At 45.9% G+C, this 13,046-nt stretch overlaps 1 protein-coding gene across 1 annotated transcript; it reads left to right on the forward strand.

Annotated features, from left to right (window-relative positions):
• Positions 1-10,024, forward strand: LOC100773890 (translational activator of cytochrome c oxidase 1). The gene is made up of 5 exons (XM_027427842.2): positions 1-472; positions 2,434-2,540; positions 4,115-4,242; positions 5,224-5,401; positions 5,774-10,024. The coding sequence occupies exons 1-5, from the start codon at positions 202-204 to the stop codon at positions 5,972-5,974; spliced, it is 885 nt and encodes a 294-aa protein (XP_027283643.1). The 5' UTR covers positions 1-201; the 3' UTR covers positions 5,975-10,024.
• Positions 10,025-13,046: the final 3,022 nt, after the last annotated feature.

Raw genomic sequence — 13,046 nt, forward strand, 5'->3', positions numbered from 1 at the left:
GTGTACTGCTCCAAAAAGGGTCTCCATGCCCGGCGTCCGCCGGTCCTTCACAGCTGTGCTGCTTAAGTAGATCTGAGCCTTGGGGTTTCTGGAGACCCGCAGAAGCGGCCAGGACGTCCTGACCGGCTTGTTCCGGTAACAGGTTAGACAGTTTGACCTTGGCCGCTCCTCTTTGCACTTTGCAGCCCCTGGTCGAAGCAGATGATGTGGTGGGCTGCTGTTAACCTGAGAGGGACGGCTGCCCGATGCTTTCGTGCGCGAAGCCTCGGGGTTCGCGTGGGTCCTTGGTGCGTCTCCCAGCAGGAAAACCCCGGCTGCGGCCCAACTCCACACAGGACGCTGCGTGTCAGCGCGGCGGCCACCGCGGGACACAATAAATGGTCTAAAGTCCGGCACATCAAGGGCCCCAAGGACATGGAAAGGAGTCGAATCTTCAGTAAACTCACTCTCAGTATCCGCCTGGCGGTTAAAGGTGAGAACTTGACAGTCCTCACTGCTGATTACTGAGGCCCTTTCGGTGCCTAAGGCTTCCCTTGTACCCCTAAATTGGACTAGGACCGATTATTTCCTTTGCGTTTTCCAGTTGCTATCGTTGTCCTACCCTTAACTGTCAAAGCACCCGCCTTCAGTGGATATTCCTGTTTTCCTTTCCAAAAACTTTTCAAAGACCTGCCCTTAGGAAGATAGAAACGCCTCCATCCAAGTCTTTAGTTAGATAGGTACTAAACAGAAATAAACCTTAAGAGTCAAGTCAGGGTTTGGAGAGATGGCTCAGCGGTTCCCAGCACCCACATGATTGCTTAAAGCACCTGAAACTTCAGTTCCAGGGTACTCAACATTCTCTTCTGGCCTCCTCGGGCAGTGCATGCATCATACATGCAGGTAAACACAAAACAAATCTTTTTTTAAAAAGGCAGGTGTATGTCTTTCTTGAAGGAATAAACCAAGCCTTCTGCAGCCACTTTTACTACTCCTGAAGGCTGTGGCAGGCATGCTGAGTCAAGTTATTTCTTGCCTGGGCTTCATTTTCCCTCATTGGAGCTCCTGAGAAACTTTCTTGGCAGGTCTGTTTGGAACCATGTATCTGCTTGGTGGTGCAACTGTCTTCCTTCCTTCCTTCCTTCCTTCCTTCCTTCCTTCCTTCCTTCCTACCTTCCTTCCTTCCTTTTCCATTTTAGTGTCTGTGAAAAGTGTGGGTCTGGAGTCAAGAAGATATGAATTCTTTCATTGACTAGGTTGCTACAAAGCCTTTCAAAAAGTGACTTAACTACTGAATTTCAGTTTTCTGTAAAGCAAGGATAATACCCACCTTGTGGTGGCTGACAGCATATAGAAGGTATTAATCGACAACTGCCTGATGTTTCCCTTTGCTTCCTCTCCTAACAAATTTTGATTTAACCAACATGTTATTTTGATCTCGGAGGGGATACTACAAAGAACACCCAGTGTAGCCCCTACACTCAGAGCCTGAGCATGAATCCAATGTCTTGTGAGCATGTCAGACATTATGTACTAATAGAGTAAGAGCAAGGATGTTATTATGATTCAACCACTTCATCTGACACAAGTAGTTTGCTGGAGCCTAGCAAAATAATAACTATCCCTAAGGGGAGAGTGAGTTGGGAACTTCTTTTCCAGACTGGGTATGAAGCCCCATGGAAAAGAATAGTATTTAGCATGGATAGGCCTTGGGCTCCGTCTCCAGTATCCCCCACCAAAGCAACTTCTTTCCCAAAATACTTCTCCTTCTTCCAATGTGAGACAGACTCTCGCTGTTTTTTTCTTTTGTTTTTTTAAAGACAGGGTTTCTCTGTATAACAGCCCTGGCTGTCCTGGAACTCACTCTGTAGGCTAGACTGGCCTCAAACACACAGAGATCCACCTACCTCTGCCTCCTGAGTGTTGGTATTAAAGGCACCGTGCTACCATGTCTGGGCAGAATCTCACTCTTAACTGAGACTGACCTAGAATTCATTATGTAGTTCAGGCTCCTGCCTAAACCTACTGCTTTCTGGAGCTGGTTTGTGCCTTCCTCCTTTGTGTGGATCCTAGGGATTGGGCCCCAGGTTGCTAGGCTTATGCACTTTTACCACCTTCTGTCTGGTTTTATTTTTTTGATTCAGGGCTCTTATTGGCCTAGAATTTACCACATAGACAGCTGGCTGACTGAGAGTCTCAGGATCTGTTTCTGCCTGCCTGGTTCTAGGATTATAAACTGGTGCTGGTATTTTCTTGTATATGGGTTCTATGGATCAAATTCAGATCCTTTGCTTGCAAAGCAAGCACTTTGCACACTGAGCCCTCTTTGTTAGATACTGCTTTCTAATGGAGAGTAATTTGCCATTGTTTTGGGGTTGGAGAGGCTGGACATTGCTTATTTCTCCATACTAGGATGAGATAGATGTCTTTGATCATTCTTTTCCCTTTTTCCAGAGGGAGGCCCCAACCCCGAGAACAACAGCCACCTGGCCAATGTCTTAGAGATGTGTCGAAGCAAGAATATGCCCAAGTCAACTATTGAGTCAGCACTGAAAACAGAGGTGTGTCCTCAGGTTCATGTTGTTATTATTGAGCACAGCCCTGAGGTCCATGTTTGGAAAGCCATGGAAAAGTCCTTAAATTATCAGAGAGAAGGGTAGGAACACGGTGGGAATTCTATCCTTGCATGGAGACCCATAGAGGGTAGAGCTGCATTGTCAAGCTTGGAGAAGATAGGGTAGAAAGGACAGGTAAAATTGGGGAAAGCCCTGATATTAGGTTGGAGAAGGGCTTGCTTCTCAGATGTTTATGTCTAAAGGAGAAAAGCCAGTAAAAAAAGAGAGGTGAAGGGTGGCGGTAACGGTGGGAGTGGGAGGGAGGGATGTTGGGCTCCAACACTTCTTCCTCTGGAACAGGTAAGGATTTGAAGAGTGTATGTATGTATGTATGTATGTATGTATGTATGTATGTATGTGTATTTGTTTGTTGGTTTTTTTCCCCTGAGACAGGGTTTCTCTGTGTAGCTTTGGAGCCTATCCTGGCACTTGAACTGGAGACCAGGCTGGCCTCGAACTCACAGAGATCCGCCTGCCTCTGCCTCCCGAGTGCTGGGATTAAAGGCGTGCGCCACCAATGCCCAGCTTGTTGTTTTATTTTGAAACAGGGTTTTTTGTTGTTTTTGTTTTTTGTTTGTTTGTTTGTTTTTTGTGTAGCCAAAGCTGGCATGGAACTCATGATCCTCCTGCCTCATCCTCACAACTGCTGAGGTGTCTGTCTCATCACTCCCCAGAGTAATCATCATAATAGACGACAGTTATTGAGTTCTGATTTCTGACCAAGTGCTTTAATAAAAACTTTGCATGCAAAACCTCGGTGAATTCTGAAAGTAATTTAAAATGGAAATTAAGGCACAAAAAGGTTTGTTGACTTGATTTAGGTCATGCAGAGAATGACAGACCTGAATCCAGGTAGCCAGACCCCAGAGTTCAACAGGGAGTTTGAAATTTATTTGTGAAAGTGGATGGGAGTAGCCATCAGCTAAAAGGGAAGGATACAGGGTAAGGTGCCTAGAAAGAGTGGTGACATGGGCAGGCGATGAGGTCGAGGGAGTCTGGAAGAAACTGACAACTAGCTGCGAAGTGTTTGAATTTAGCTACAGTGCTGAATTCAGTGGTGACAAGCTCTACATATGTGATGTTTCTATAGCCGCACCCAGCAGCCCAGGACTAGGGGCATTGAGAATTCCTAAGTAGGTTTCACATGGAATGGAATACAGGAAGATGAAAAAAGGCAGGAGTGACTGTGGGGGAGGCGGTGGGATCCAGTTAGAGATGGGTGGAGGCAGAACTGGGAAAGGCTATTCAGAAACCAGGGAAACCAACTCTCTTTTAGAAGGAATAGTTCTTCTAGTGATGTCCGGAGTTGATACCATTGCCCTCCCCTTAGAAGACAGAGACAAAATTAAAGATTTGAGAGCCCAAGCTCAAGTAATTCTTGAGAGGCCATCCATGGAGCTACTTTTTAGTACCTGTGGTTTGGTGCTGGCACGAGGGCATTGGGACATTAGAAAACAGAACGATGGATTTTTTTTTTTTTAATTTCAGAAAAATGGATTTTTTTTTTTTTTTAATTTCAGAAAAACAAGGGCATTCATTTGCTGTACGGGGTTAGAGGCCCTGGTGGCTCTTCTCTGCTCGTTGAGGCATTATCGAGCAGTGGTCCCAAGTGCCATTTGGACATTAAATATATCCTGAACAAGAAAGGGTAAGTGTATGTATGTAGGGAGGAGGGGGACAAAGCCTTCAGGTTCCAATTCTATGCAATACAGATGTTTTTGGTCCTCAGTATTTCAGGTTGTAAACACGCTTCTCTCTTATTGGAACCCAGTGCAATAGCTGATTTCCCCTTAGCGTCTTCTGAATATGAAGGATCCCGTAGGTGTAAATGCGACCTTTTCCCCATTATCCATCTGTAGCCATATAATGTCCCAGTCTTAGAACATTCCACCAGGACAAAAGTTTTAATGGAGTAGGAAACAAAGAGCAAAGCTGTGTCTTGCAGACTCCAATGAGTGTAGAAAATAGAACATGGGGATGTTCTTGGATAATCCCCTTCTGTTATGATAAATCTTTCTGCCAAAAGCCTCCTGAGCCCCACCGCCACGTGTGAGCTTTACGCCAGCCGCCCACCCGAGTTAGGCCCAAATGAATACACAGAAACTTGGATTAGGTTCAAAGCTGCTTGGCCAATGACTAGGATCCCTCATCTGCTAGCTTAGTCTTAACTATCATAAATCTATATATTTTATAAGACTTATCTTATCGGACGCCTTATTGGCGTCCCTCCTTGCCGGTAGATCACATCCTGCCGCTGGAGGGGGAAGGGGAAAAAGGGACCTTTCCTGTTTCTCCTTCGCTTAAATATGAGTCTCCTTGCTATGTCATTTCCTGTCTGGATCATCACTTCTCTACTACATTTCCCAGAATCCTCTTTGACTCCTAGTCCTTGCTTGCCATTGGCCAAACAGTATTTTATTCAACAATCAATAAGATAAACATACAAAGAAGTACTTCCCCCATCACCCTTCCTCAGCATCAGCTTCATCTTCTTCATGAAGAGAGTTGCTGGGTGTCTCTGGGTACTCCAAGGACCGAATGGGTGAGGGATATAGTGTTAAAATACAGCACTTAATGGAGACTGGGCTCCTAAAACCATCTAGGCGTTGTCTGCTCCCTTTCCTGTCAGGGGAATGATGGCTGAAGGAGCGCGTCATTTCTTTGACAAAAAAGGAGTGGTTGTGGTTGGAGTAGAGGACAGAGAGAAGAAAGCTGTAAACCTGGAGCGTGCCCTGGAACTGGCGATTGAAGCCGGAGCTGAAGATGTGAAGGAAGCTGAGGACGAAGAAGAAAAGAACATTTTCCAGGTGAGTCTGGGGCCCACTAAGATGACTGCTCAGCTTGCTTCCAAATCTGACAGCCTGAAGCCTTTGTGTTTGATGGCTTCCAAGGGGTCCCTAATAGATACCTTAAGGTATATGTCTCTGGGCTTCTTCCTTCCTGTGTGTCAGGATACAAGTAAAGCAAAGAATTCACAAATTGCCCAGTGTTGTTAAGAGAATACTGAAGGATAGGGCCTATTCTTCCAAGTCAATGAGAAGCGTTCTGAGCACTGGAAACTGAGCTGAAGGCCAATGATAATACAGTACAGGTTGCTCCACTCAGGACTTTGCAAAGTTCTGTCTGGTGTGGGACATTACTTCCTGGCTTCTCACCTCCTGACTTTCTCTTGTCCCTAGTTTATTTGTGATGCCTCTTCACTGCATCAAGTGAGGAAGAAACTGGACTCCCTGGGCCTGTGTTCTGTGTCCTGTTCCCTGGAGTTCATCCCCAACTCAAAGGTGCAGCTGGCTGAACCTGACCTGGAGCAGGCTGTTCACCTCATCCAGGCTCTCAACAACCACGAGGACGTGATTCATGTTTATGACAATATCGAATAACCAGGTTCTTTCCTAGGTTGCAGGAGCTTATGCAGCAATCTTGGAGACTGAAACAGGTGGGCGCCTATCAGAGACCAGATGCCATGGCTTGCAGCCTTAAGAAAAAGGGACTCTTAGCTCTGTTGGTGTCACGGGGCCATCTGGGATACAAGATGAGACTAGCTAGCTGGTCTGACTCTGATCTCAGGTGACTGCCCTTTGTCAAGATTCGAAGTGTCTTGTGGTACTATAGAGTGGAAATTGATCATCAATAATTACAGTGCATCAGGCGTTGGTGGCACACGCCTTTAATCCCAGCACTTGGGAGGCAGAGGCAGGTGGATCTCTGAGTTTAAGGCCACCCTGGTCTATAGAGAAAGTTCCAGGGCAAGCTGCAGAGAAACCCTGTCTTGAAAAACAATAATCATAATAATAATAATAACAAGAGTAGTGATTGATTATTCTTGGATGCTGCGTTGGTGGTATGACTCTTGGGTTGTCCCCAGTTTATGTCCAGTGTTTGAACTTCTGGACCAATGTTCAGGCCCACATGCTTCTCTACTTTAATACTAAGATTGTCTTTTTTTTTCCTTTTCGCTGTGGTTGAATGCTGGCCTAATATCCTAGCCTTTTCACTCACTCATGCAGCTAGTAGGGAATTGTGATTTTCCAGAGACCATGCTGTTCAGTTAATGCTTGAGTCTTGCTCTAAGATGTGGGACCTCAAGGAAAGACATGGGGCTGTACCATGGAGCTGTCCCAGGGTAGTGTGGACTATGGGGCTGTACCATGGAGCTGTCCCAGGGTAGTGTGGACTATGGGGCTGTACCATGGAGCTGTCCCAGGGTAGTGTGGACTATGGGGCTGTACCATGGAGCTGTCCCAGGGTAGTGTGGACTATGGAGCTGTACCATGGAGCTGTCCCAGGGTAGTGTGGACTATGGGGCTGTACCATGGAGCTGTCCCAGGGTTAGTGTGGACTATGGGGCTGTACCATGGAGCTGTCCCAGGGTAGTGTGGACTATGGGGCTGTACCATGGAGCTGTCCCAGGGTAGTGTGGACTATGGGGCTGTACCATGGAGCTGTCCCAGGGTAGTGTGGACTATGGGGCTGTACCATGGAGCTGTCCCAGGGTAGTGTGGACTATGGGGCTGTACCATGGAGCTGTCCCAGGGTAGTGTGGACTATGGAGCTGTACCATGGAGCTGTCCCAGGGTAGTGTGGACTATGGGGCTGTACCATGGAGCTGTCCCAGGGTTAGTGTGGACTATGGGGCTGTACCATGGAGCTGTCCCAGGGTAGTGTGGACTATGGGGCTGTACCATGGAGCTGTCCCAGGGTAGTGTGGACTATGGGGCTGTACCATGGAGCTGTCCCAGGGTAGTGTGGACTATGGGGCTGTACCATGGAGCTGTCCCAGGGTAGTGTGGACTATGGAGCTGTACCATGGAGCTGTCCCAGGGTAGTGTGGACTATGGGGCTGTACCATGGAGCTGTCCCAGGGTAGTGTGGACTATGGGGCTGTACCATGGAGCTGTCCCAGGGTAGTGTGGACTATGGGGCTGTACCATGGAGCTGTCCCAGGGTAGTGTGGACTATGGAGCTGTACCATGGAGCTGTCCCAGGGTAGTGTGGACTATGGGGCTGTACCATGGAGCTGTCCCAGGGTAGTGTGGACTATGGGGCTGTACCATGGAGCTGTCCCAGGGTAGTGTGGACTATGGGGCTGTACCATGGAGCTGTCCCAGGGTTAGTGTGGACTATGGAGCTGTACCATGGAGCTGTCCCAGGGTAGTGTGGACTATGGGGCTGTACCATGGAGCTGTCCCAGGGTAGTGTGGACTATGGGGCTGTACCATGGAGCTGTCCCAGGGTAGTGTGGACTATGGAGCTGTACCATGGAGCTGTCCCAGGGTTAGTGTGGACTATGGGGCTGTACCATGGAGCTGTCCCAGGGTAGTGTGGACTATGGGGCTGTACCATGGAGCTGTCCCAGGGTTAGTGTGGACTATGGGGCTGTACCATGGAGCTGTCCCAGGGTTAGTGTGGACTATGGGGCTGTACCATGGAGCTGTCCCAGGGTAGTGTGGACTATGGGGCTGTACCATGGAGCTGTCCCAGGGTTAGTGTGGACTATGGGGCTGTACCATGGAGCTGTCCCAGGGTAGTGTGGACTATGGGGCTGTACCATGGAGCTGTCCCAGGGTAGTGTGGACTATGGGGCTGTACCATGGAGCTGTCCCAGGGTAGTGTGGACTATGGGGCTGTACCATGGAGCTGTCCCAGGGTTAGTGTGGACTGTGTTCATCATCTTCTTTTTCTTCATGTAGTTTTTGTTCCCTTTCCTGTCAGCTTAAGGCTTTAGTGCCATAGGAAGTCAGGTATCAGGGAAGGGGCCTCCTCGGGACCCACTGTGACCAACCCTTGTGTGTACCCATAACAACGGACTTACCAGCAGATGGGGTTGTTCTCCTGAAAGGCTAATAATACTAACCGAGGTGTGAGAGCTTGCGGGCTGCTTTTAGCTGCTTTTCCAGTGTTACCAAATGACGGGAACACCAATGACTAGACGGGGAAGAGGAACAAAGGGAGAGTGACGGCTGAGCCAAAGCCTGGCCTTTTGTACCTTTGGCTCTTAACGGTCACTTCTGGGTTTAGAAAGTCTAGCAGTATCGACTGCCTGTGCTGTAATGTATCAAGCATAATGAGTCATCTTCCAGCTTACAAGTTCAAGTTCAAGTTCTGACTTGACTTGTTCAAGTCAGTTCTGAAGGAGCCTTAGGCAAATAAGTGTGGCAAAGACCTAATGCTGTGAAAAATACTTTAGCTTTTGGGAAAGGACAGTTGGACAGCCAGGGAGGAAAAAACAAAACAAAACAAAGCAAAACAAAAGGCAGAACAGCCAAGATCAGACCAAAGCAGATGCCCTTGTGCTTCCTATCAAAGTCATAGCACTAACCGGGTTTTTTTAAGTTTTGCTGGGGACAAATCATGTAAGTATCTGAGTTAGCACATCATCGGACTGCTTTATAATTGATTGATAAGATATGTTACTTGATTTTACAACAAACCTAGAAAATAGAACAAGGGCTAAGGGAGATAGATGGCTTAGTGAGTAAAGTGTTTGCCACACAAATGTGAGGACCTGAATTCAAATCCCAGAAGTCATATAAAGGCTAGATGCAGTAGTGTGTGTGTAATCTCAGTGTTCCTATGGGAAGGTGGGGGCTAAGACCGGAGACTCCACTGAAGCTGAGAGCCAGCTATCCTGATGGTCATAGCAGCAAAGAAGACCCTGTCTCAAACAAGGTGGAAGCTGAACACTGACACCCTTTCCACACACAGGCCATGGCATGTGTGTGCCCACATTTATACATACAAACATACTGGCATATCATATATATCCGTGTCTCATACATACACATACATGCACAAAAAGACTAAAACAAAATAATTTAATTACCTTGTGTATAAATTGTCTCACACCTAGGGCTGGAGAGATGGCTCTCATTTTTTTCTGACCTCCTCGGGCACTCACATATATATGGTATACACTCATATATATATACACATACATAAATAATAAAAAAATGAAAAAAAATCTCATAAAAAACAAAACAAAACAAAACCCTCAAGTTATCTCATACCAAAGAAGGGGAAATGGGTCTAATATGGCATCTTATGTTAATAGACTTTGTTTATAAAGTGGCCCTGTTTTAGAAATGTTGAACATAAAGTTGAAGGAATGTTGTCATTTCTAATCTGAGAAATCTGTAGGAAAGAAGCTTGTTCTTAAAGGGTACTTTGCTACTCTTATGAACAGGCCTCATCCAACCTAGAAGAGTTTGTTCCTGGGGATTGTTGTGGAAACAGTTTTCTTACACCAGGCCCTGATTGCTGTACTGTACAGTTAGGCTCCTGTGAGGGCGGCTCTGCACTGACCCCTAGCGGTGCCCTTCCTGCTCCTGCTGTCAACAAGGAAAAGCAGAGCTGGACAGACTTGAACCTTTCCCACTATTTCTAGATCTAAATGAGACCATAAAATATAAATAAAGATAGTCATAGCCATACAATATAATTAAGAGCAAGAAGTCACTTGACTGTGATGATATGTAGTAAAGGCATTTAAGAAGGGAAAACTTAGTTTAGTGATAAATTCTGTCTGATTTTCATCAGTATAATGTAACAGGAGCATCTGTGTTTCAGGGACAAAAGGTTAGAGTTTTCTTTGCTGTATTGTCTTTGAAATTTCACACGGAGATCATGAAGGGGGTTGCCAGGAATCTCAGAGCAATAAAAGTTTTGGAGTGGGCCAGCAAAAGGATGGTCCCTCTACTGCCCCCCCCCCCATTCACTACAAGAAAGTGTCTTTCTAAGAATACTTTGTATCAAGCTGGCTATGGTGACCCACACCTGTAATCCCAGCACTTGGATGGCAGAGGTGGGAGGATGGCTGAGGGTTTAGCTACTTAGGTTCCAGGACATCCGAGGCTGTGTAGTAAGCCCTTGCCTCAACGAAACAAACAAAAGAATACTTTATATCACAAAATGTTTACAATGTAATATTATATAAAGATTCAAAATTACATGTATGTTGGGCTAGAGGGTAGCTCAGTGGTAGAGCATGTGGTTAGCATGTGTGAGGTCCCTGAGTTTAATCTCTGGCATTAAAAAAAAGAAGCATATGTACTTGATATAGTACAACTCAAATTCTGAAATATTTGTTTAACAATACTATGTTTATTAGGTCTTTTCTATCTTTTTTTCCCCCTTTGAAACAGGGTCTCATGTAATCTAGATTATTCTTAAATTTGCTATGTGGCTGAAGCTGGCTTTGAACTCCTGATCCTCCTTCTTCTACCTCTCAAGAGCTTATACGAGGTCTGGGTTATTGTTGTTTGTTTATTTATGACTAGGAGGAGATATATCAGAATTTCAGAAATGGGAATCTTAGAGTTGTGATGTTGTCACTGATCTTTTTTTTTTTTTTTTTTTTTTTTTGTTTTATTCTGGAGTTTTATTTTAGTTAGTGAGACAGAGCCTTACTCCATAGCCCAGCCTGGTCTTAAGCTCACTATGTAGGCCTTGAACTCATAGCATTCTCCTGTTTCACCCTGCCTAGTACTGAGATTACTTACTACGGGCTCGAGTCACCATGCCTGCTACTACTGAGTTTTCCTTTCTATAACCATGTTTCTTCTTTAAAAAAAAAAAAAAGTTTTTTTGAGACTTCTTTTTATTTTATGTGTATTGGTGTTTTGCCAGCATGTAGAGGGTATCAGTTCCTCTTGGAACAGGAGTTAGAGGCAACTGGTAGCTCCCATGTAGGTTCTGGGGACTGAAAAAAGGACCTCTGGAAGAGCAGACAATGCTCTTGACTACTGAGCCATCTCTCCAGCCCCCGTGTTACTATTTTTATTGGGAACTTTTTGGTTTTCAGTGTAGAGGTCCAACCAAGTACAACATAGTATGCTGTACTACTGAATACATCCCTGACCCAAGGGGAAACAAATGAAACCAATAAACAAATAGGTGCTGGGTGTCACCCTGTGTAGCAGTTATTCTAACACTAGAAAGGCTAAGACAGCAGGAGTTGTTTGGAGTTTGAGGTTAGAAAACAAAACCAAAATCCTACTCGGATTATTGCCCTACAAAGAGACAGACAATATCTGAAAGTCTGAGCTTAAGAGATTTTTGTTTTGTTTTGTTTTGTTTTAAAACAAAACCAGTATAGCCCTAGTTATGTAGAACATGTGGGGCTTGAACGTCCTGCCTCTCTTTCTGCCTCTCTCTCTCTGCCTCTGCCTCTCTCTGCCTCCCTCTGCCTCCCTCTGTCTCTGCCTCTCTCTGCCTCTTTCTCTGTCTCTCTCTGCCTCTCTCTCTGCCTCTCTCTGCCTCTGCCTCTGCCTCTGCCTCTGCCTCTGCCTCTGCCTCTGCAGTGCTGATAACAGGTATGAGCCAGAACACCTGGCTCTTACACATCTTTACCTTTACACCTGAAAAATGGGGCTGCAATGACTTATATCTTCTTATCTTTGATTATTGTTTTAGTAATACAGTTATTCACTGCCTTGAAGCCACATTAGGGTTATGTTCAAGTGTCCTTCTTGTGAGCTGGAAATATTTGTGAGAGGCTCTGTTCACAGCCTAATTTTGACTTGTATGTGTGTATGTGTTAGGATTGAGCCTAAGGCCTTGCTAAGCAAAGGCTATGACACCAGTAAGCTATATCTCCAGTCCTGTTTTACTCTTTTTTTTTTTTTTTTTTTTTTGAGACAAGGTTTCTCTGTGTAACAGCTCTGACAGTCCTGAAACTCACTCTGCAGGCCTTAAACTCAAGAGATCTGCCTGCCTCTGCCTCCCGAGTGCTAGGATTAAAGGTGTGTGTCACCACCACCCGGCTTACGTTGGCTCTTACAAGAAGTGGATGTAGTTCAGATGATAGTATGCACAAAGCCCCAGACATGATCCCTAGAATCATGTAAACTGGGCATGGTAGAGCACACCTATAATCTTAGCACTTGGCATTCTTGTGTATTACTACTACTCTTTTGCAAGAGGCCCTGGTGTACTCGGAGGAGTAGCGAAGGCTCTGGTTCGATTCAAGTGTGGAAATTCTTTTTTTTTTTTTTTTCTTTTTTGGTTTTTCGAGGCAGGGTTTCTCCGTGGCTTTGGAAGCTGTCCTGGAACTAGCTCTTGTAGACCAGGCTGGTCTCCAACTCACAGAGATCCGCCTGCCTCTTCCTCCCAAGTGCTGGGATTAAAGGCGTGAGCCAACAACGCCCGGCTGGAAATTCTACAGTGCTGTTTGTTGAGTTACTATTTTTAAAGTCTGTGAGTGCATGTGTGCACAGTAGCCAAAGGATAGCTTTCTCTGTCATCCTCAGGAACACTATCCATCTTGAGACAGGATCTCTGTGCCTGGAGTGGAACTGTTAGGTCAGACTGGCTTCTGCGTGAGCTCCAGGGGCCTCTTAAGCCTTCCCAGCGCTGAAGTTACGAGGCACACCGCTATGCCTGGCATTTTTGCATGGGTTCTGGTGATTAAACTCAGGTTCTTGCATTTGCAAGGCAAGCCTTTCTCCCCAGCCC

Source organism: Cricetulus griseus, chromosome 7 (assembly GCF_003668045.3).
Source record: "Cricetulus griseus strain 17A/GY chromosome 7, alternate assembly CriGri-PICRH-1.0, whole genome shotgun sequence".
Taxonomy (NCBI): Eukaryota; Metazoa; Chordata; class Mammalia; order Rodentia; family Cricetidae; genus Cricetulus; species Cricetulus griseus.